This window comes from Musca autumnalis, unplaced genomic scaffold, assembly GCF_047663935.1.
Source record: "Musca autumnalis isolate F117 unplaced genomic scaffold, ASM4766393v1 scaffold_1, whole genome shotgun sequence".
NCBI classification, from domain to species: Eukaryota; Metazoa; Arthropoda; class Insecta; order Diptera; family Muscidae; genus Musca; species Musca autumnalis.
In genome coordinates this window covers 10,810,656-10,830,906 of record NW_027411644.1, presented here as the reverse complement: position 1 = coordinate 10,830,906, position 20,251 = coordinate 10,810,656, and the positions used below count along the sequence as shown (strand labels likewise).

The following is a 20,251-nucleotide window of genomic DNA, read 5'->3' as shown; positions in this document are numbered from 1 at the left end:
TTCAACTTGAGGGAATCGACATCTCTTCGTTAGTGGCAGAAACAACATCGAGCTTCTTGCAGTTGATTTCGTCAAATAACTCAGCCAGGATGCATAAACCAGTGCGATAAAGTTTATCCAAATCTTTACAGGCTGCCTTGGTGAATACTATGACCATCTTTGGATGGATTTCTTCAAGATTTTTTTGTCAAGTTTGATTAATATCCATAGCACCACTAACAGCGGGATCATATAAATTAATATAAACCAATTTTAATGTAATATTGCTTGCACTTTTTGACCACCGGAAAGGAAACTTATTTTTAAGCAATTTTTTGTTTCAATTTGAAAAAATGAAATAGGAAATTTATTTTAACTGACATTTGTAATACATACATGTAAACACATACATACACATATAATCACTCTGCGTCAAATTCAGTTTGACAATGAATGTACTTCAAATTCAAAATTGAAAAAAAATTTAAATCAGCTGTGGGCATGGAACTACCTTCTTATTATACCATGGGAACAACCAACTGTTTTTGTTTTTTGTAGGGATGTCTAAAGCAACTGCTTATAAATTGTATCCATCGGAGTGCATTTTTCATAACTCCGTGTGGACTGCATCGAAGTATGTTGTGAAATCATAACTCCATATGCACAACTTCCAAAATTTTTTGCTGGGTATGTTTTTGTTCATTTTGGATTCACTGAGAGAAGTTGCTGGAACTTGCTGAGTAATTGTTGCTGGGAGGCAATAAATGAAAATAAACAAAAAAAAAAAAAAGAAGACAAAACAAAACAAAACAACAGCAGCATCAATTTCGTTATAATAAAAATAAATAATGCCTTTATTGAATAAATATTGTTTGGAAAACAATATCTGTACCTTTTGCTTACAATTTTGTTGTGGACCAAAATACAATAGTGGACGAAAATTCAAGTTGTTTGTTTAATCGACGAAGATCGAATAACAACTCTTTTAGTGCCGGGTACATTACACTACACTACAGTATTTTCACTGAAATTTTGACACGAAATTATGCGTCTCTAGATCGAGTTCCATAGTAGATTAAAATCATAAAAATGCTGTAGTGGGAAATTCGAGCTAAGAACGTCTAATTTCATGAAATTTTTTAATGAAATTCATACTAGTGTGGACCGGGACTTACTAACAACAGAAAATTAACAAACGATGGATACTGCAAAGTGGCTCCAATTTTTAGTAAATTCTCATTAGAATTTGACAACTATTACTTTGTGCGAAAACACAAAGTTGCTTAATGGTCAAATTCTAACGGAAGAAAATAAACATCATAATTTGAATAGTGAATAATTTAAGTCGTAATTAAACAATAATATTACAAATTATAAAATTACCCGTTAAATTCAACCGCAACAGAGCTCACATCTTCCGCTCTCCTTCTTTATTTATTTTATACAAATTCTTAGCAATTTGAAAAGAAATGAAATTTATACACTCATCTTTTCGGATGAAAAATACATTTTTTACCTACATATTCATTAGTCTTACTTACTTACTTAGCTGGCCCATTACAGAACATTTGTTCTATAGGCCGAACTAAGAAGAGATCTCCATTCCTCTCTATTTGTTGCTTTGCTCTCTGGAATACCGCGCCTTTTCATCTCAACATCCACTTGTTTGCGCCATCTATTCCTTGGCCTGCCAATTCTGCGTGCACCGCCATGTGGCATGTATTCATACGTCTTTTTAGCGGGTTCATCATCGCTCATTCTTATGATATGGCCTAGCCAACGCAATCGCTGCATCTCGATACGTTTAACAATATTCATGTCGTTGTATAGCAGATACAGCTCGTGGTTCATGCGACGTCATATTCATTAGTCACACGCGCAATATTTGCGGTAAAGAAAATTGAGTTTTAGGGAGAGAGCGGACAGAAAAGATCCCCTCTTTACTTTTTCCTCTCCGCTCTCACACAAAAACAAAATTTTCTTTACCGCAAATTTTGCGCGTGTGACTACTGAAGTAGGGATGAAAAAAGTGACACTTCTGGCCTGTTCCCGTACTTTATAAAGTGGTAAAAGTCGTAAAACTTGTAAAAGTCGTAAACGATTTTCATATAAATTTTGTGTACGGGAACGCAAAATGCGTAAAAGTGGTAAAAATTGTAAAAACTTTTTAGTTCAGGAACAGAGCTTTCATATGCATGTACTTATGATGGGGTTTTTACCATGTAATATCTGTAATGAGCTCATTTACTATATTATAGTCATTGTACAATAAAGGAATTTAGAACAGTAATGAACTTCGTTAACGAAATTCATTCGGTAAAATTAAAATGCAAAATTACGAATGAAATGAAAGGTAAAAATTTTCGTTTTTTACGCCATCTACATGTCAGAAACATAACATATCGGAATTTAATATCCACAGTTTATATCTTTTGAATGTATGCGAAGAAATACAGCTCTGGTCTTCAACTGCATCTCACTTAAGCTCAATTCCGGTAATCAACTTTCTTTTTGTCTTCACCGTCTGAGAAGAACAGTCGGTATATAGAACCTGAGAAATGGTAAGAAAATATAAAAGTTTAGCAAAAGAAGAGTGTGAACAATATACATTTTTAATTGTGCTATGTGTTGAAAATTTGGAAAATATACATTTTGAATATACAAAAAGTATAGTTGAAAATAATTGTCTACATTATTGTTATTGACTGTGAAAGAAGTATATATGTACCACTTGGTTTAAACTTTAAAGAAACACTTAAAGTACTTAAAGTTTAAACCAAATTTTGTACAAAAAGAAGATATCCATTAAAAATACAAAAGAAACTTATCTAATATCTTTTTTAAAGATTAGACAAAACCAATAGCAGTCAGTCACTGAGTGTAATACTGCCACGTTATATATCTGTTCACATTCATCTTACGTACATAACCTCAATCTTTGTCTAAATTATTAATTCGTTTGTCTTTCTATAATTACAGTCTCACCGTAAATTCTCGGCTCCTCGCCATGGTTCCATGGCCTTCTACCCCAAGAAGCGCTCAGCTCGCCATCGTGGTAAGGTTAAGGCTTTCCCCAAGGATGACCCCAGCAAGCCTGTACATTTGACTTGCTTCCTTGGCTACAAGGCTGGTATGACTCACATTGTCCGTGAAGCCGACCGTCCTGGCTCAAGTAAGTACAAGAAAATCGTAAAGAAAATGCTTTATGCTTATTTTTCCATGATGAGAAACAGTTAATTTTTTATGGTTAGAACACAAATGATTTCCATGATTATAATATAACTAGGGCGGACTGATATCTCATTATTGAAAAATTATTTCTTCCAGAATTTGATGTGTTTCTAAAATTTTTTCTCTCTCAATTTTCTTCATTTTAGAGATCAACAAGAAGGAGGTCGTTGAAGCTGTTACCGTTTTGGAAACTCCACCAATGATTGTTGTTGGTGCCGTTGGCTACATTGAAACTCCCTTCGGCTTGCGTGCCTTGGTTAATGTCTGGGCTCAACATTTGTCCGAAGAATGCCGTCGTCGCTTCTACAAGAACTGGTATGTATCTATTGTCAAGATGACGCCATTTTCTTTTACTGTCAACGAACACGTGTTTCTCCGTGTGTTTGTGTTGGTCACATTGTTTAAATGATGATAGATGGTATCTGAGAGCTCTTATGAGGATATTTAAATGTATTACCATCTCTGCCTGCCTTCCTTCTGAACGAACAAAGTAACCAACACTTTATGGAGAAACTGTGAATTGAGATAATTTGTTTTTTTGTTATACTTTACTTAATGTAAAATTCAATATAAAGTTCTTGGATCAGTGTTTCACTGAGAGGGCTTTTAAAATACACAGTGTCTGGATGAGCTATGAAATTTGACAATTTGTATGAATTGGACAAAATTTCATTGTTGGCGAGCCCGGACTGGAAGATGCAATCTCCGCTCACTTTTACGTGATGAGGTTCGCTTCCGTTTTGTTTATTTTGAAAACAGCTACGATATTGCGTTTCTTTTTTGAACCCAATGGAGCTGCCCAGCCAAAGGATATCTGGATCGCGATCTCACGTTGACACTGCTTTAAAGCGACGACAGTAAAACGCCGCCACATTAGTGACTTAAAGCTAACAATTGATTTCATTGATTGTAAACCAGGTACAAATCCAAGAAGAAGGCTTTCACCAAGGCCGGCAAGAAGTGGAGCGATGATTTGGGCAAGAAGAGCATTGAAAATGATTTCCGCAAGATGCTCCGTTACTGCAAGGTCATCCGTGTTATTGCTCACACTCAGGTAATTATAACAAATGAAACTAAGTAACTTAAAGAGCGCGACGTCCTTGGTCATCGGCGTGTTGTGCTGTAGCGGAACCCTCGGGTGAAGTGGCGGCGCGGCGTGCTGATGTTCCTAAAAGGCGGTCTGGCTGTGATGCTCAATGCACAGTAATTAACCGCAACGTCGCAGATCAAATTGCCCTTCGGGTGGCGATTTGTGATATATTCCACTAACTGTTGGTAGCCGCTTAGGTCATGACCATACAGTTAAACCATATCACAAACAGTCCAACTGCAATAATTTCTTTCCATTTTTTTATAATGAATATCCATTTCTAATGCAACCCTTTTTTGTCACATTTACAGATCCGCTTGATCAAGCAACGCCAAAAGAAGGCCCATGTAATGGAAATCCAATTGAACGGTGGTTCCATTGAAGATAAGGTTAAATGGGTTAAGGAACACTTGGAAAAGCCCATCCCTGTCAGCAATGTCTTCGGTCAAGATGAAATGATCGATTGCATTGGTGTCACCAAGGGTAAAGGTTTCAAGGGTGTCACTTCCCGTTGGCACACCAAGAAATTGCCACGCAAGACCCACAAGGGTTTGCGCAAGGTTGCCTGTATTGGTGCCTGGCATCCTTCTCGTGTCTCGACCACCGTCGCTCGTGCTGGTCAAAAGGGTTACCATCACCGTACCGAAATCAACAAGAAGATCTACCGTATTGGTGCCGGTATCCACACCAAGGATGGCAAGGTAATTATTCTTAAATTTCATACAATTGTTCCACAATGCCTCTGTGATGATAAACTCATAAAGTTCCGACATCAAACATAAAACTTATATTTGATTAACCACATGATATTTAAATGATAGGACTGATTCACCTTTTCTACTTACATAACTGATTGAAGCAAATAGTTCAACTTTTATTCATAAATTTATTTCCTTATCTCTTTGCAGGTTATCAAGAACAATGCTTCCACTGAGTACGATTTGACCGACAAGTCCATCACCCCCATGGGTGGTTTCCCTCACTATGGTGAAGTTACCAACGACTTCGTCATGATCAAGGGTTGTTGCATTGGCTCCAAGAAGCGCGTCCTTACCTTGCGTAAGACTTTGTTGAAGCACACCAAGCGCGCTGCTTTGGAACAAATCAAACTCAAGTTCATCGATACCTCCTCCAAGATGGGTCATGGTCGTTTCCAAACCCCAGCCGACAAATTGGCCTTCATGGGTCCCCTCAAGAAGGATCGTATCAAGGAAGAGCAAGCTGCCACCGCTACTGCTACCACCACCTCTGCTTAAATTTAATATTATCATACATATATTATGTATATAAAATTACCCAGCACTGTATGGTTTACCATATAACAAATACCTTTTGTATGGTAGAAAATAAAGGATGTTGATATAAAATAATGGTATTATTTAAATGTTTCTGTTGGGTGTCCTTGGAAGAAATACTTGTTACGTGGCTTAAGAGATCGCGGATCTCATAATGGGTTGGGGCTTTGATACCATAACCGGCTATCGAGTATGCTCTTAGACACACTTTTCACGTCTTACTTCACGCCTCAAGCATTTTGTTCTCCCATTCACTCCCATTTTTGCGATTTTTTTGGGACTAGGATTCACTAGCTCATTTAAAAAGAAGAGTAACGCCGACCATAAAATACGGGGTGAACAAAATGCTTGAGGCGTGAAGTGTGGCTCAATTGACTGACGTTGAAGATGAAGTAAAGTTGCTGCGTCGAGCCTAGGGAAATCCGTACAGAAATCTTTGTTAAGGTGATACCCATAGCAAAACATACAGGTATGTGATGGAAAACGATTCGACTCGTTTTGCCATAAATCGAAATCGTATATCTCTAATTTTGGTGAATATTTTAATGAAATCGAAAATGGATTATAAATGGGGGTTATCATGAACGGCAATTCCCCGTGAATTTTTTCACTTCCTCCCTTAAGTTGCAACGGCGGAAAAACAAAACTCACGGGGAAATTTCATTCATGATAACCCCCAATATATTATTCAAATAAGGGGCGTTTGCGATGCAAAACTATATATATAGCATTTCCAAATTAAATGAAACCTTTTCCAAATTGAATGAAACCTTTATTTTTAATAAAAGAAAAAAGTCAGATTATTTTGAAAAGAGAAAGAAATAAAAAATTTTATCGTTGAAACCCCGATTTTTTACGTAAATTCTAATCTTAAGTAATGATATAAAAGTGTAACTCCCTGCATGTTTTGCTTCCTTGAACTTAAACATTTCATAATTTTTGGGCATCAATTAAGGTTATAGCGAAATAATCCTAAAGAGAGAATTTAGGTTTATAAAATTCCTAATAACACTGTAAAATAAAATGGAGGTGAAAATCTGGGGCAGAGATAATTCCTTTTGGGGATGAAAGCCCTTGGTGAGTATATTAAGAATCCCGAAGGACAGATCCGCCGTGAGTCGAAGTTCCGAGTTATGACCTGATTAAATTTCTGCTGAAGACCATGTAAGGCATCTGAAATTAACGTCATATCTTTTTTAACTGTTGTTTTAGCTTATTTATGAGATTACTTGTCTTCACTCAAATCGAATGAGGATTATTTTCGTAGAACATTTCGACATTCTAACTCGCTTCCTTCAATGTCCTTTTCGTCCCTTATTCTAAGAACCACTATAAAAGTACCGCATGATGACGTTTTTCAGCTTCGAACAGTTCTTCAAAAATTTCGCTCAGAAAATTTTAGGTACGACCCTCATTGACAACTAATCGATTTTGTAGCGTCTTCACCAAAAACATAATCAGGCCATAACTCGGAAGTTCGACTCACGGCGGATCTGTCCTTCGGGATTCTTAATATACTCACAAAGGGCTTTCATCCCCAAAAAGGAATTATCTCTGCCCCAAAATTTCGGTTCACAGTGTAATAACAGGGGCTAATTGTAGTACCTAATGAAGTGGTTCACGATTTGCTGCTTGGGGAATCACGTCAACGGTATTACGATCTATTGTCCGATCGCGTAGCACCACTTTGGCACACAATTTTATTTTTGAAAGTTTTTTTAGGATAATTTTTATGCAAAAACTTAATAAGTAAATATTCAGCATTGTTGAACACAATAGTATAGGTATTTTCAAAAATAGAATTGTATACCAGAGTGGTACTAGGCGATCAGACATTAGATCGTAATATCGTTGACGTGACTGAGCATAGTAACCAACAGCTCAATAAACAGGACTGCTCCAATTATCGTGAACCACTTCATTAGGTAAGACAATTAGCTTCTGTTATTATTTGCAATTTTTAACCCTTAATTCTGTCTTTAGCATTATTTCGCTATAACTTAAATTGATGCCCAAAAATTATAAAATGTTTAAGTTCAAGGAAGCAAAACATGCTGCGAGTTTCACTTTTATGTTATTACTTAAGATTATAATTTAAGTAAAAAATCGTTGAAAACCCATATAATTATTAATTTCTTTCTCTTTTCAAAATACTCTGGCTGGTTTCTTTCAATAAAAATAAAGGTTTCATTCAATTTGGAAAAGGTTTCATTTAATTTGGAAAAGGTTTCATTTAATTTGGAAAAGGTTTCATTCAATTTGGAAAAGGTTTCATTCAATTTGGAAAAGGTTTCATTTAATTTGGAAATGCTATATCATCAACGGCACACCGATTATATACCATTACGATTCTGCAAATCGAGTCGATTCGGTTTTGATCACATACCTGATAGACAAAGCAGCTAGGAACCAGAGTAATGAAGTTTTCAACGTGTCACTAATGGGTCGATTCTGTATTGCGACGCGAGTCGTGTCACGTTTCCAGTCGTCTGCGACAAAATTTAAAATTTGTATTACGTAAAGCGATAGAAAATAATCGGAGCGGAGCGTTTTTATACCCTCAGCATTTATACTAACGAGGGTATATACACTTTCATACGGGCAAAATGTGCCTCATCGAAATAATGGTTTTAGACCCCAAGTATGTTTGGACGAAATGTGTTTCAGACAATTTGGAGTCGATTGAACAATGTCCCGTCCGTCTGTCTGGCTGGAGCGCACGATAACTCTCGAAGGGATGAACCGATTCGGTTCAAATTTTGGCTTTCGTAATATTTTGCCCAAACTTGTTTAAGTTCGAAGATAGGCCTATATCGGTCCACTCCTTCCGGTACCTCCCACACAAAACAAAAATCATTTTTATTCAAAAATGAAATTTTCTGGTATTTGTCGGCTGTATAGTTGGAACCCATGTGCACAATGGATTTGCACTCAATTTATCAATTAATATTTCAAACTGTTGTATTATTGTTATTTTCAACATATTTATTGTACACAAAATTAATTAATTATGCAAATAATCAACAATTGTTAAGAAAACGTTTTTTTCCTTTCAATTTTACTTCTAGTTTCTTCGAAAATATTCACTGCAACTGAAAATAACTGGTTGCTGAAAAAAGCGGCTCGTCAACTGAGATTCGCAACTTCAGTTGAAGGTTGCCATACATAAAGTAACGTTGACAACTGACAACTCCACTCAACGATAATTGCTATCGATAATCGACCCCCAAATTGTAAACAAATGGAATATTTTTCTAAAATTATAAGCTCAGTGGAACCATTTTTTGATGACAGACGTAGCATCTATAAGAAGACATTTAAGAGGAAAATCGAATCCTTTAGAATTGCAAATTGCATCAATATAAATGTTTTGTTTTCAACAATCATCAAAATTATTGTTTATAATTTAGTTTTAAATTATATTTTCGGCTTCCAAAAGACGCTGTCCTTTTTATAGTAGAGGCATTAAAAAATGACTAAAAAGCCGTAGGTCATGCAGCCACTCCTTAAAGATTCGAATCTTGTTTAAACCTCTGAACCAAGCTTGTAGATAAGAGCATGAAGAAAATAAGTGGAGAAAAATTTACCTCGAAAAACTGCATCTGTTGCCTCAAAATGGATAGATATATTATTCATTTATTTTTCGTATATTTCGCACCATATCTCCAAAACTGTTACATTTTTCGCTAACTTTTCTTTGAAAGAAATATCCGCTGGAATGTAGTTCACAACTCTTCAGAACATTCTACTCTTGTTAAATGCCTACTTTTCTTTGAGAAAGTTATATTCGTTAGACCTAGTGTTGCCCCGTGCAATAAAAGTGCGGGTGGTGCATTCATTAATAATAATTCATTAATAATGAAATGTGGAAATAAATACATAAATAAAATTTGGTAAATATGTATATGAGCAATGCATTGAAATTCCAAATATGAAAATAATGGGTCTATCTTGTATTGCCACTAAACTTGAGTTGCGTTGTCAGTTGTCTGCGCGACTGAGACAAAATGTTGTACCATGAATGTCAACTCAACTGGGTGGTCGATAAACATGTTATCGATCAGTGTTTTTTCAAACTTGTGACCTCTAATCGCAAAAAAAAATAATAATAATAATAATTGCGCTTTGGATAACTCTTTTGTGTATTCTGGACAATATTTTAATATTTTGGCTGAGTTTTCGAGCAAATTTGGAAAACAACCCAAGATTGGAATATAACCTGCCCATTGAATCTTCGGAACGTCAAGTTTTATTTGCTGTCCCAAAAATGATAAGTTCGGTGGAATTATTTTTTGATGATGAAGAAAATATACAGGACATTGCATCTATTAGAAGAAATTTGAGGGACAAGTCGAATCCATTGGAATTGCCATCTGCACTGTAAGCTGATGATCATGTGGAAAGATCTGTATTTGTCACCAAATTCATTTGCAAAAGATTTGCTGCTGTCCGCTCCAAAGGCGATAAATTCACTTATTGTGATGGACCACCACCAGTGTCGTTGAAGTTTATTTTATTTTGAGGCATTTTATTTTTCAAATTTGCTTTAAAGTGAATCCAGACTCTGTCACTCTTCAGGTGTTCGTGTTGGAGGTTCATGGCTGTTTAAACTGTCCGAAATGGACCTCCACGCTTCATCCGCTGTGGCTTTGGTTTCACCAAAACTCCCGAACTCCTCGGGCTAAGTTTGGATTTTCACTCAGTTTATCAATTAATATTTCGAACTGCTTTTTTGTCGTTATTTTTACCATATTGATACACAAAATTAATTAATGATGCAAAGAATCAATAATTGTTAACAAAATGTTTATTTTTCCTTCTATTTTACTTCTTGTTTCTTCGAAAATGTTCACTGCAACTGAAAATTGGTGGTTGCTAAAAAACAGCCGCTTCGTCAACTGAGATTCGCAACTTCAGTTGAGAGTTGCCATACGTGGATCAATTTTGACAACTGGCAACGCCACTCAACGATAATTGTTATCGATGATCGACCCCTAAATAGCGTGTGTGAACGTTGTTTGAAATATGTTTTGTAGAAAGTATGATATGAAATACCGCCTAAACAACATGAAATAAGTGTTTTGCAGTTTCAGAATGTTCTGAAGAATTGCTAAGCACATTATTTGGAAATTTTTGCGAAAGGTTACTTGGCTCAACTCTCAATGGTTTGGCTGTTACTGAGTATAATTCCAGAAATTATGTAAACTTTCCTATACTTTATCAAATTTTCCTTTATCTGTTTTTCCTAGTTCATCTAATCGACACTTAGGGGTCGATTATGGATTGCAACTCAACTGTAGTTGCGTTGCCAGATGAGAAAATCATGCATTAAAATGAGTGAAACGACAGAAATTTTCATCAAATTCATTAAACATCAGTGTTTTGAACCTTCAGCTATTAATTTAATTGTAAAAAAGTATGAATTTCAATGCATAAACGGAATTTTCCTATTTTGAAGTTAGCTGTCAGCAACGCAACTAGAGTTGGGTCGCTATCCATAATCGATCCTTTAACTTCTACTACTTAAGGACTACAATATTGCTGAAGACGGCAAAGCGAAATTTTTATTAGTTTATGAGATAAAGCCCTCATCAATGGAAAAAGGCTTGTTTTAGCCGGATATACATGAGGCAGGCCATAAAATCCAAACCCGATCTAAAAACACGAAGGCTGAAGACTATTAAACAAATTGCAATAAATAAAAAAATACTCTTTGTATAAACTCATAAATATAGCATTTATTTCTGTAATAATAAAAACATAATTTATATTGGTATGTAAATTATGTACATAGTTTGTTTATTTACTAAAATACCTTTCTCTATTTGTGTTTTTTGCATTTCGCAGTTTCAATAAATAAAAACTACATGATTGGTACATATAAATTATTGTTAGTTAAACATAAAAGTATTAAACGTACTGCATCTTTTTCATGCTCACACATGTAACAGGTTCATCATCATCATTCAATTCAATATCACAGGGCAATACAATTCTCCTGAGAAATGGTACGTTTGTATTCATCGTTTCAAATAGGTTATTATGAGTTTTGTGTTGATGTTGATTTAAAATTTTTTCTCTAAAACTAAACACGAATGTGTGAAACTAATTCAACTGGACAATTTAGTACTGTAAAAAAACAGAAACAAAAATAAAACATAAAATGTGAAATGAAAGGGGAAATTAAAAAAGCTTGAAATGATATAACTTAATTAGTTCGTAATGTTTAATAGTGACTATGGAGAATTATTGGGACATTACTCTTCTTTAGGTTTCTGTACAACGTATTGATTGTACATTGTGTATGCCAAACCTAGCGTCAGGCATCCAACAACAGTTCCTTGAGCCGCCACACGCAATTGCATTAGAAATACACTGGTGCTCATCGTTCCACGATGTTTGTATTTGTAGGCACCAATAAGCCCAGCGGCAACGAAACCAGCCAAACCTGTAAAATAGATGGAAATATATTTTCATTATTTATTTTTTCTTTGACCGCGTATCGAGGTATTATATAATAGTATTGGACATGTTGCTTTTCAACGAATATTATAAATGCTTCATAATTAAATTATAGGAGTTGAAATTATATACTATAAGTAAGTGTGAAAAATAATAGAGCCAACTCAAGTTAACACGAATATTTCTTATGAAAATTGTAATTTTACCATTAAAATCCAATACATTTAAACGTAACGTAGCCCGGTGCCTGTAGTACGTGCATTATTATTAACATGGGATTTTAATCCATTACCTTTCATTCTTTTTGGCTGGGGAGCCGTTTTTCTAGTTTCCTTTTCTTTTAATTTTTGTCATTATTTTTGCAAACTATATTTTTTTTTTATTTTTGTATAATGTTATCTTAGTCATGGATTAATCAGCAAGATATTTTGTATTTATTTGTAATGCGCACCTTGGTCTTAAAGACTTTTTGCATTACTATGTATGAATAATAAATAAATAAATCTTAGAAAAAGAGTTAGTTATCTTTCCTAGCATTATTTTCCAGAATAAATTCCGCACCGCTTATAACAATTTAGACCCCGGAAGGGGCTCAAACCCCATGTGGGAAACACCAAAACCTGATCAAAAAATATATTATTTTAAAGATTTCAGTGATAAAAATGGGGGGTTTTGCAGCGAATATATTTTCGTCCTCCTTTAATCCAAAAAATGAAGTAAAACTTGGTTGATATCAGCTCTGGTAGGACGTAAGTGTTGTTTAACATAGCCTAAAAGTATTTATTGGAAGAAAAATCACGAGACTTTTTGTAAACTAGTTTTGCAAACAAGTTTAACTTCTGTGGGGAAGATGCCGAAGTAGTGGAGCGATATTACCAAACTACGAACATGAAGCTAGCTAGGGCTAAATATACTCTAAATTTTTGGACAAAAAACGTTTCAGACAGTATTTTGTCCAAAAATACTTGTGTTCCGAAAGCAATATAACTATCTATGTGCCAAAAAAAAAAAATCTCAAGCCTTTACCTAATTAACTGCGTGTGCGTTCAAAAATACAAAAACAAAATACATGTATTTGTTTTCAATTTGAAATACATGTATTTTGTTTTTGTATTTTTGAACGCACACGCAGTTAATTAGGTAAAGGCTTTAAATTGAATTTTAGTGTGTGTAAGCATGGTAGAATAAGAAAAGGTAGCAGCAATACCCAGCTGACTGAACTGGGTTGTAGTGTTAGTGTCAAATTCCATTCGACATTTTATGTATTTATTTCTATGTTCGATGTATATTAGGGATATATATTTTTGAAGAACAAATTTATTCATCAGAAAAAAAAACTATTTCCCATAAAGACGGCTTCATATCATTGACATGTAACCTCCTCCAGGTCCGAACGACATGCCGCACACTAAAACACCGCTTATAGAGGCGGTACAATATTTGTTAATATGTGTGGTATTTTGTTAAACTAGAAAAGAATAAAGCCCTAATAAACATGTGCTTTTTTGTTTTCAAAAGCAAATGATTGAAACATCTTCTCTTTTTTCAATGAATTACCAGCGACCCGAAACATTTTTGCAAGTATTCTACTTTCTGCGAGAAATTATGCATTTAGTGGAATGATATGGAAACATTCAAATTGAAAATCTAACGAGTTTTCATTCATGTTTTCCAAAATATTCAATCAAATGTGAAAAATTATTAGTTTTTTAAATTCCAATAATTTATAGACATTTCCTTGTTTTGTTTACATTTACGTTGACACTAATGCCATGTTCAGACTAGCGGTAATTCGCTCTCTATTCGTTGTTCGACCCCAAATTACGATACAATTACTTCATTTCCCATACAAAATTTTGAGAACGAACAACGATTTTTGTACATTGTTCAATTTAAATTACTCTCAGAACGACGATAAAATATGTCCCATCTCTAACAAATGAGAGAATTTATCGAAATAAATTAATTATGACAGGAAAAATAAAAAATTAAAAATGTATTAAAAATCCAAAACTTTTTAGAAAAACTGCAAAATATGAATGAAAAGTAAACGGTTGAACGACTAGTATACATTCAAAGCATAGCAAATTTTGTCTTTTCTTCCATTGCAGTTACATTTCTTGCCCATCGTTTCAAATTCGCGTACAAATTTAGAAACAAAAATCAAATGCCTGCCGGAATGTCTGTATACCAAAAAGATATGTTGGCAGGTCTCTCTCTCGTTAATTATTGAAATAGAAAAATTTGAAAATATACTGAAAACACCAAAATTGTGAGAAAAAATGGAAAACATGAATGAAAATAATAGAATTTAATATTAAATAGATATCTGAAAGAAGGATAAGTATTTTTTCAGTTCATATGAAATAATTTTACCCGTATTTTGGTTGAAACTTTCTTTAAAATCAGTAAACAAAAACCATGAAAATATGAATCATGTTGCTATGAATTGTGTACCATGTCGTATGAACGGGTTAATCCGTGTACGTAATTATGAGAACGAACGACGTGATTCAAATGCTGGTATGAACATGACATTAGGTTTACAAACAAAAACAAATTCCTTTGTGGTTGTTGTTCGAGTTGTATTTGTTGTAGTATTAACTTTACCTTGTATTTGTTCTACCATGGTGTGTAAGTTAGTTTCAATTTACAAGTTCAAGTTTACTTGGGGCAAGTCCCTGTTTGTAGGAGAGACACGTAAGGGGAATGGAAAAGAATTGCTTGTACAATTTGAAGGCAATTCCTTTTATAGTCCCAATTTACATTAGGCAAGTCCCTGTTTGTAGGAAAGACACGTAAGGGGAATGGAAATGGAATAAAATTGCTCGTACAATTTTAAGGCAATTCCTTTTATATTTTTCGTATTTAACATTATTTTCATTGGTTTGAAAAGAAAACTTGCTGGAACAGAATTGCCTTTTATAAACGCAGGAAGCAAGTTTAAAAAGGAACGAGAAAAATTGCCGCAAGTAAACTCGTCTAATGTAAATCGGGACTAAATGTATGTACATACAGTTAGTCAACTATATTATTGCAAACGATGAATTTTTAAAAATTTAGATGTTTAATTATGAATTACTACCAGAAATTCTTTCAATAACGTTGGACTTTTTTTGGAAATATCTGTTAATTTACTTGTTAATGACAACATCAAGCCAATAAATGCAGAAATCGGTCGGAAATAACAAAAACAACTGGCAAAAAGGATAGGTACCTGGTTTTTATGATGTCAACTAAATAATTGCAAAATGAATGAATGTGCAATAAAATCGTGGGATTTTCCCCGCGATTTTTTCCAATAAAAGATTTTTATGACTTTTATGGTATGTGGACATGTTGAGCCATAATTTTTGATCAGAAATTAATTTTTGTGTATGCAATATAGACAGTATATTTAGAAAAGTGAAAGTCAGGTAAACGGTTTCCGAAAATATGCTACATTTGGCCTATTCCAATTATAATAATGGTAAATCAGAAAGAGAAATCTTTAAATTCACCTCTCGTAAGCTGAGAAGTGTATACAACATCATATACCGCACCGAGAAAGAAGCCAGGCTCAAACTGAAGGTGTTACATGGCAGACCCAAAATAGTAGCCACACGAATTGACAGGAGAATGATTAAAGAAATTGACGAAAGAGTCCAAAGCAGCACCAGAAAATTTGCATTTTTTTTAATTAAAAATGATTTTGGAGTAAGTGTGTCACATGGAAAAGTCAGAAAAGTGCTATCTAATAACAAGCACTCATCACGAGTGACTAGGTAAAAACCATTGCCCTCCCAGCACAATATATAGAAACTATTCCGACTTGTTACAGACAAGTTTTCACGCCATCTTTAGTATCGGCATGGCGTTATATTTTCTGATGAGATTAAAATGATGCTGTACTATCGCGATGGGTCTCAAAAAGTGTTGCGAAAACCCCTAACAGCCATGGAAAACAAAAATTTAATACATACTGTAAAGTTCGGAAAACTATCATTTATGGTGTGGGGTTGTATACCAAGCAGTGACGTTGGTAACATCCAGATCTTGGAGGAAACAATGACAGAGGAAGTTTATTAAGATGTTTCAAAACATGATTTAACCAAAAGCGTCAAGAAATTTAGGCCTGTTGGCCCTGAAAATTCAAACAAATTACAATATAAGTACTACCAAGACAACGCCCCTAAGCATAAATCTAATTTATGTAGGACTTGGTTGTTATACAACTGTACAAAAGTCATTTACACCCCGTTCCAATGTCTAGATAATTACCCCATCAACAATTCATGGGTACACCTGAAGGAAAAAGTCGGGAATAGGCCGCCCACTAACCTCGGGGACTAAATAAAATGCAATAAAGAAGAAAGGCAAAAAAATACCATTGGAATATGACATTCCGAAACTTCTTTATTAAATTCAGATACGTTTACAAGCTGATTTTGATGCTAAAGGTGAGCATACGAAATATTAGAACCAACTTTTCGAAAAATACGGTGAATGACTGAAAAGTTGTGGATTTTGCAATTCTTTAGTTGACAGTGCAAATAATGAGTTGTTCTCATTTTTGTTAATTTTAAGAAAATGTTTAGTGAAATTTAGCTACTTTTTATTTTATTATATTAATAATCATCTGTAAGAATTATACTGTTAACAAAAATATTTAAAATGATATTTATTTATACCAATAAAATGATGTTTTATTTTAAATTTTGTAATAATTTTGGTTTTGCAATAATTAAGTTGACTAACTGTATGTATGTGCGTACATTTTGTTTGATATCAACCTCAATATGTTTGACCGACATCATGTACTTGGAATTCCACACATCAATGTTTGAATGGAGAATTTAACACTTCAATGAAATTGCATGATACACGCGTCTGCGAATGTCATTAAAACTTACGTATTTATGAAAAAGTAAATCCCCTACAAAAAACACATGTTACTAATCTGAAGGTAACGCAGGGGAAACTACTTTAGATGACCCCAAAGCAAAAATAAAAGACAATACAAATCTGATTCAACGTTGTGAAGTAACAAATTGAAGTTAGTAACAGTACTGAAGCTTTGTTGTTATCTTAAAATAAACGTTCATAAAATAATGCACAATTTGAGGTATAAAATTAATATGACATACATACAGTGAGTGTCAAAAATATTCGGTTTTCAATTTCACCAATAATAACACCTCAGTATTTTAGAAGCCCATGCCCAATATCCAAAAAACCAAATACTTAAAAAAATGTTGGTCCTGTGGCAATCAAAAAGTGTATGTAACATGGATCCATGGCAACCCTATAAGCAGGAATAACAAAGAAAACGTTGTTCACCCTGTTTTCTATGCGTCAAAAATATTCGGTTTTTGTAACTTTTGTTAAATATTTTGCCAAAAAACATGTAATTATCGAACTTTTTCTGCAATATTAGTATACATTTTAATAATTGCGAACAGAATCGTTGTTCCTGTGCGCAAAAATATTATATTTTATAGAAAATTATTAAAATTCAGCGCTATGGAAAAACGCTATCCCAGAAAAGAGAAAACTGGAAATTTCGCTTATTTTTGAATATTTAGTCGAATATAGCTGAAATAATGTGCAAAAGTCACGAAAATATAGAAATAATCGATTTCGTGAAACACATAAGCCAGCCAAACCCAAGAATTGGAATGGAAGGTAGAGGAATCTCCTAAAAAATTTCGGCTAAACCGCCTATAAATTTCTTGAATTTGGTCACTGAGTCCTAAATGATTTTCAGAAGATAGAAAATATGCACTTACATTACAAAAAAATCGCAAGGATAAAGCCTTTCATGGATAAAGCCTTTAATTGCCACAGGACCAAAATTTTTTTAAGTATTTGGATTTTTGAATATTGGGCATGGGCTTCTAAAATACTGAGGTGTTATTATTGGTGAAATTTAAAACCGAATATTTTCGACACTCACTGTACATATATATTGGAAAAGAATGTCGGTTGGCACTTGACTCAAGCAGTTGTAATGGGAAATCCTCCCTTAACATTTACAGAGTACATACATACTAATATACATAATCTTTATGAGCAAAAATATTTATATACATATGCATCAAAAATGTTTACGTATTTTATTTAGAATTGTTCCTCGAATTCAAATGGATGGATGTAAACATATTTGTAATTTCCTAAACGCATCTCCTCTATGTTTATTGCGAATTTCACAATTAATAACAAATTTTATTTGGAATTACATCACCATGAAATTATGGCTTTGTATTTTAGCGCAGAGTTTTAGCGTCATAAACAGACACATAGACAATCAACACTTGATTAGATAACACGAAAGTGCAAGTCCCAAGTCGACTGTGCGTGTGTCTTCTATTCCTGGACCAAATTTAATGTGACACATGTTCACACAGGGTCACGGCCGTACGGCTGTCGTATGTTATTCATCATTACAGTCCAATTTTTTTGCAAGAAGAGAATTCTTTCGACTTGAGAGCGAATGTTTGACAACGTCACAAAAAGTATTTTACACTTTTTGTTGATTACGGAAACAAATTGTGCAGATTTTGGCATCATGTGGTTTGTGAGTGAGCTCTTGGCAACAAAACTTACCCACAACCATGAATGGGGAATCTTTGGCCTTCTTGGATAGTTTTCCGCCTTGATCTCCAGGTTCATCAAAATATGATTTGGAACTCATGATGTTGGCAGGTACTTAATGGATTATTAAACTACTTAAAAAAACTCGGAAAAACTTTTCCGTTCCACTCTCGTATCAAATTCTAACTAATATTGAATTTGGGGCTTGCAAAAACAAAACCACCAAAGAGAAGTATTTTTTAAAAATAGAGATGGGAATGTGTTGTTAAGGAGAGTGCCATACAATCGATTGGTGTTATCCATGGCACAATTAACAGGTAGATGCATCAGCCAACAACTACAACAAAAACCAGTTCAGTACTGTGAAATGTCAAAAATGTTTTCCAAAAATAAAGCGATTTACATAATTTTTTTAAGAAACATTTGTTAGGCGGGTACTAATAAACGCATTATTACAAAAATCCATCAAAAATTCACATTTTTTTTTTTTAAATTGTTGTTTTTTTAATTTTGTGTTTTCAATTACAACTTTTTTGACAGCTCGCAGTACATCAGCTGGGCTGATGCGGATACCTGTATGATTGTGCCATGGTGTTATCGATACTTCTAGTTACGGGCAGTGATGCCAGATAAGTTTGCTCGAAAATCGTAAATTTTCGGGTGCCAAAATAGTGAAATCGTCAAAACAGTAGCTCTGTTCCAGAACTAAAAAGTTTTTACAATTTTTACCACTTTTACACATTTTGCATTCCGGTACACACAATTTGTATGAAAATCGTTTACGACTTTTACCACTTTATAAAGTACCGGAACAGGCCAATAATAAGCATGAGTTAAAAAAAATGTTATAGCCCGTTTCCACGGTACGTCATTTGTTCTCTATTCGTTGTACGAATGAATTAAATATTTTCCCATACAAAGTTCTGGAACGAACGACGATTTTTCTACGTTGTTCGATTAGAAATACTCTCTGAACGACGAATAAATATGTCCCATCCCTAACAAATGAGAGAATTTATCGAAAAAATTAATTATGACATGTCTAAATTCAAAATTGAAAAATTTGTTGAAAACACAAAAGTTTTTAAAAAAAGGAAAAAGATGAATGAAAATTAATGAACTAAACATTTTATATAGAAGCAGAAGGATGATGGTTGTGTTTCCTTCTTAATTCCACACACATTTCTTGTACATTAGTTCAAAATCGCGTAAAAAATCAGAAACAAAAAGGATACAAATAACTGAAAGTCTTTATACACAAACATTGTTTTGACATGTCTCTCTCTTTAATTTTGAAAATAGAAACATATAAAAATATATTGAAAATACAAAATTATTAAGAATTTTGGAAAAAATGAATGAAATGTGTGTGGTTAAATATAGAAGATACATTTGAAGGAAAGTCTATTGCTTTTCCTATTCATTTAATGTATATTTTATGTGTTTCGGTTCAAATTTTCGTGAAAACAAGGAAACAAAAAATAAAGGAAATTTTGTTTATGTTTCTGTTAATTAAGAATGGTGTCGTGGAAACGGGTTAGTTCGTGTACGTCGTTCGACAGGCGAACAACGTAATTGAAACGCTCGTGTGAACATGGCATTAAATAAAGAAAAGGAATTT

General features: G+C 34.0%; 2 protein-coding genes and 1 non-coding gene across 3 annotated transcripts; 2 read left to right on the top strand and 1 right to left on the bottom strand.

The window, feature by feature from the left end:
- The first annotated feature begins 2,426 nt into the window (after positions 1-2,426).
- On the top strand, positions 2,427-5,670 carry RpL3 (ribosomal protein L3). Its single transcript, XM_073965088.1, has 6 exons — positions 2,427-2,540; positions 2,959-3,151; positions 3,357-3,525; positions 4,129-4,264; positions 4,612-5,001; positions 5,209-5,670. The coding sequence occupies exons 1-6, from the start codon at positions 2,538-2,540 to the stop codon at positions 5,554-5,556; spliced, it is 1,239 nt and encodes a 412-aa protein (XP_073821189.1). The 5' UTR covers positions 2,427-2,537; the 3' UTR covers positions 5,557-5,670.
- Positions 3,199-3,279, top strand: LOC141391631 (small nucleolar RNA U43). Its single transcript, XR_012409711.1, has one exon. It is a non-coding gene; the product is annotated as a small nucleolar RNA U43 (small nucleolar RNA).
- Positions 5,671-11,307: 5,637 nt separating the features above from the next.
- Positions 11,308-18,849, bottom strand: LOC141392110 (HIG1 domain family member 1A, mitochondrial). The gene is made up of 3 exons (XM_073965068.1): positions 18,643-18,849; positions 11,857-12,043; positions 11,308-11,724 (listed from the first exon to the last, which is right to left on the bottom strand). Exons 1-3 carry the CDS (start codon positions 18,728-18,730, stop codon positions 11,706-11,708), a joined length of 294 nt encoding a protein of 97 aa, XP_073821169.1. The 5' UTR covers positions 18,731-18,849; the 3' UTR covers positions 11,308-11,705.
- Between the last annotated feature and the right edge of the window lie 1,402 nt (positions 18,850-20,251).

Coding starts and splice junctions, on each gene's coding strand:
- RpL3 (XM_073965088.1), top strand. Junction 3,152..3,356: donor AGCCGACCGTCCTGGCTCAA/GTAAGTACAAGA, acceptor TCTTCATTTTAG/AGATCAACAAGAAGGAGGTC. Junction 5,002..5,208: donor TCCACACCAAGGATGGCAAG/GTAATTATTCTT, acceptor ATCTCTTTGCAG/GTTATCAAGAACAATGCTTC.
- LOC141392110 (XM_073965068.1), bottom strand. CDS start 18,730: ATGAGTTCCAAATCATATTTTGATGAACCTGGAGATCAAGGCGGAAAA. Junction 12,044..18,642: donor TTCCCCATTCATGGTTGTGG/GTAAGTTTTGTT, acceptor TCTATTTTACAG/GTTTGGCTGGTTTCGTTGCC.